The sequence below is a fragment of the Diospyros lotus genome, chromosome 10 (genome assembly GCF_014633365.1).
Source record: "Diospyros lotus cultivar Yz01 chromosome 10, ASM1463336v1, whole genome shotgun sequence".
Taxonomy (NCBI): Eukaryota; Viridiplantae; Streptophyta; class Magnoliopsida; order Ericales; family Ebenaceae; genus Diospyros; species Diospyros lotus.
In genome coordinates this window covers 2,093,489-2,095,692 of record NC_068347.1, presented here as the reverse complement: position 1 = coordinate 2,095,692, position 2,204 = coordinate 2,093,489, and the positions used below count along the sequence as shown (strand labels likewise).

The following is a 2,204-nucleotide window of genomic DNA, read 5'->3' as shown; positions in this document are numbered from 1 at the left end:
TGTACATAAAGTTTCTACATGTTATTATATATTCAATTTTAAATGATTGATCCATCATCTTTCCTTTTCCTCTTCATTTTCTTTTTCATTTTCTTTCACTTTCTCTCCTGCGTTTTCACTTTCTCTCCTGCCAAACGCAAGTGAAATCAATCTCACTGCGTGCAGAATATAGCATTCTGCAAGCTATATATACACATACATATACACGTCCTGAGTGTTCATAGCCATTCTTTCAGCACAAACTAAACCACACATCAATCTTAAGAAATGGCCACGAATGGCAAAGAGAGAATTAGCACTACTGATGAGCTTCTCCGTGCGCATGCTCACGTCTGGAACCATACCTTCGCTTTCGTAAGCTCAGCCTGTCTGAAATGTGCAGTTCAGCTGGGCATACCAGACATCATTCACCGCCATGGCCAACCCATGAAGCTTTCCCAGCTGGTTGCTTCTCTTCCTGCTCTTAATCCCTCCAAATCCCACTGCATCCCTCGCCTCATGCGCGTGCTAGCTCACGATGGGTTCTTCGTTGAGCTGAAAGCCGGGGACGGCGGAGAGGAGGAGGAAGCCGAGTACACGCTCACGCCAGCCTCCCATCTCCTCCTAAGGACTACACCTGTGAGCGTGTGGCCTTTCCTGCTCTTGATGCTCGATCCTCTCATGGTAAAGCCATTGAATTGGCTGACTCCATGGCTGGGGAACGACGATCCCACCCCGTTCCTGACGGCGAATGGACGGACGCTTTGGGATTACGCCGGCCAGAACCCCGCCTTTAACAGTCTTTTCAACGAGGGCATGGAGAGTGATGCGCGTATGGTGGCGTCTGTGGTGATCGAAGAGTGCAGAGGAGCCTTCGAGGGGCTGAGCTCGTTGGTCGATGTGGGAGGCGGCACCGGGACGATGGCTAAGGCCATTGCGGAGGCATTCCCGGAGATGAAGTGCACTGTGCTTGATCTTCCTCATGTTGTTGACAAGCTGCCAGGGAGAAAGAACTTGTTTGAGGCCATCCCCCCAGCAAATGCAATTTTACTCAAGGTATACTCTTCCTCGTTCTGTGAGCATGTGCAATAGTCTGTTAAGGATATCACGCAAAAAATAAGAACATAAAAATAGTTTGTGTCAACTGTCTTTCTAAACCTGGTGGGATAAAAAAGGCCACTATGTCCCTTTCCCAATTAGGCAAATCCAAAAGGTTCATCATCTAATTCTCTTCTGTTTTTGTTTTTTGCTTTGTCTATTTTGGGTCACATTTGATTTTGTTTTAGTTTCTAATTGTGAAACATGCAATTTTACAATTAGTCGAGCATGTATAATAATCTAGATAACTACGTCATGCACAAGATAATAACACAGAAATAGTCTATGGGCTCTTCTTCTGACCCCCAATAAGTTTCAAAAAAAAAAGTCACTATAACCCTTTACGGTCAAACAAACCCTAAGGGCTAATCCATAATTTACTTCTATTCTTCTTTTGCTTTTCACTTGTTTAATTTGAGTAACAATTAGTTTAGTTCTAGTTTCTAATTTCCAATTTTCATTTTCACTATTTTTTCAAGAAAACAAGATAGGAAACTTGTTCTTCACTCAAAAATATTTTATTCTTTTCATTTAATTATATGCCTTATTCATCTTTGTTTGAAGTGGATATTGCATGATTGGGGCGACGAAGATTGCATGAAGATACTGAGGCATTGTAGAGAGGCCATTCCAAGCAGACAAGAAGGAGGAAAGGTTATCATCATTGACATAGTGGTGGGACACCAAAAGATAGAAGAAGCAACTGAAAATGGTGACAAGTCCACTCAAACACAACTCTTCTTTCATATATTAATGATGGTGTTGGTCTATGCTAAGGAAAGAACTGAGAAAGAGTGGGCAAACTTATTCTCCATAGCTGGCTTTAGTGATTACAAGATAAACTCTATTATTGGCTTACGATCTCTCATTGAGGTTTATCCATGATAAGTGATTCCTAGTGTCATGAAGCTAAGTTATATATTCATTTAAAACCATTATATATAGGGGAAATAAAGCATCAATCTCAATAAGTTGTTTCAAACATTTGATGTATTAATAATTAGTGATATATAGATATAATATCCAATGTTTACTAGATTTAGAAAACATGTATCTCTGTATTCTCGATTTAGTAAACATGGCAAGCTTGCCTACTGATTTATGTATTCTAAGTGTTGGCTTCTATT

At 40.8% G+C, this 2,204-nt stretch overlaps 1 protein-coding gene across 1 annotated transcript; it reads left to right on the top strand.

Annotated features, from left to right (window-relative positions):
* The first annotated feature begins 256 nt into the window (after positions 1-256).
* LOC127811897 (trans-resveratrol di-O-methyltransferase-like) lies at positions 257-1,962 on the top strand. The gene is made up of 2 exons (XM_052352092.1): positions 257-1,035; positions 1,642-1,962. The coding sequence occupies exons 1-2, from the start codon at positions 268-270 to the stop codon at positions 1,960-1,962; spliced, it is 1,089 nt and encodes a 362-aa protein (XP_052208052.1). The 5' UTR covers positions 257-267.
* Positions 1,963-2,204: the final 242 nt, after the last annotated feature.

Bases quoted from the DNA above. Each gene is read 5' to 3' on its own strand.
- LOC127811897 (XM_052352092.1), top strand. From the start codon at position 268: ATGGCCACGAATGGCAAAGAGAGAATTAGCACTACTGATGAGCTTCTC. The intron at 1,036-1,641 runs GTATACTCTTCC...CTTTGTTTGAAG, and splicing joins CAAATGCAATTTTACTCAAG to TGGATATTGCATGATTGGGG.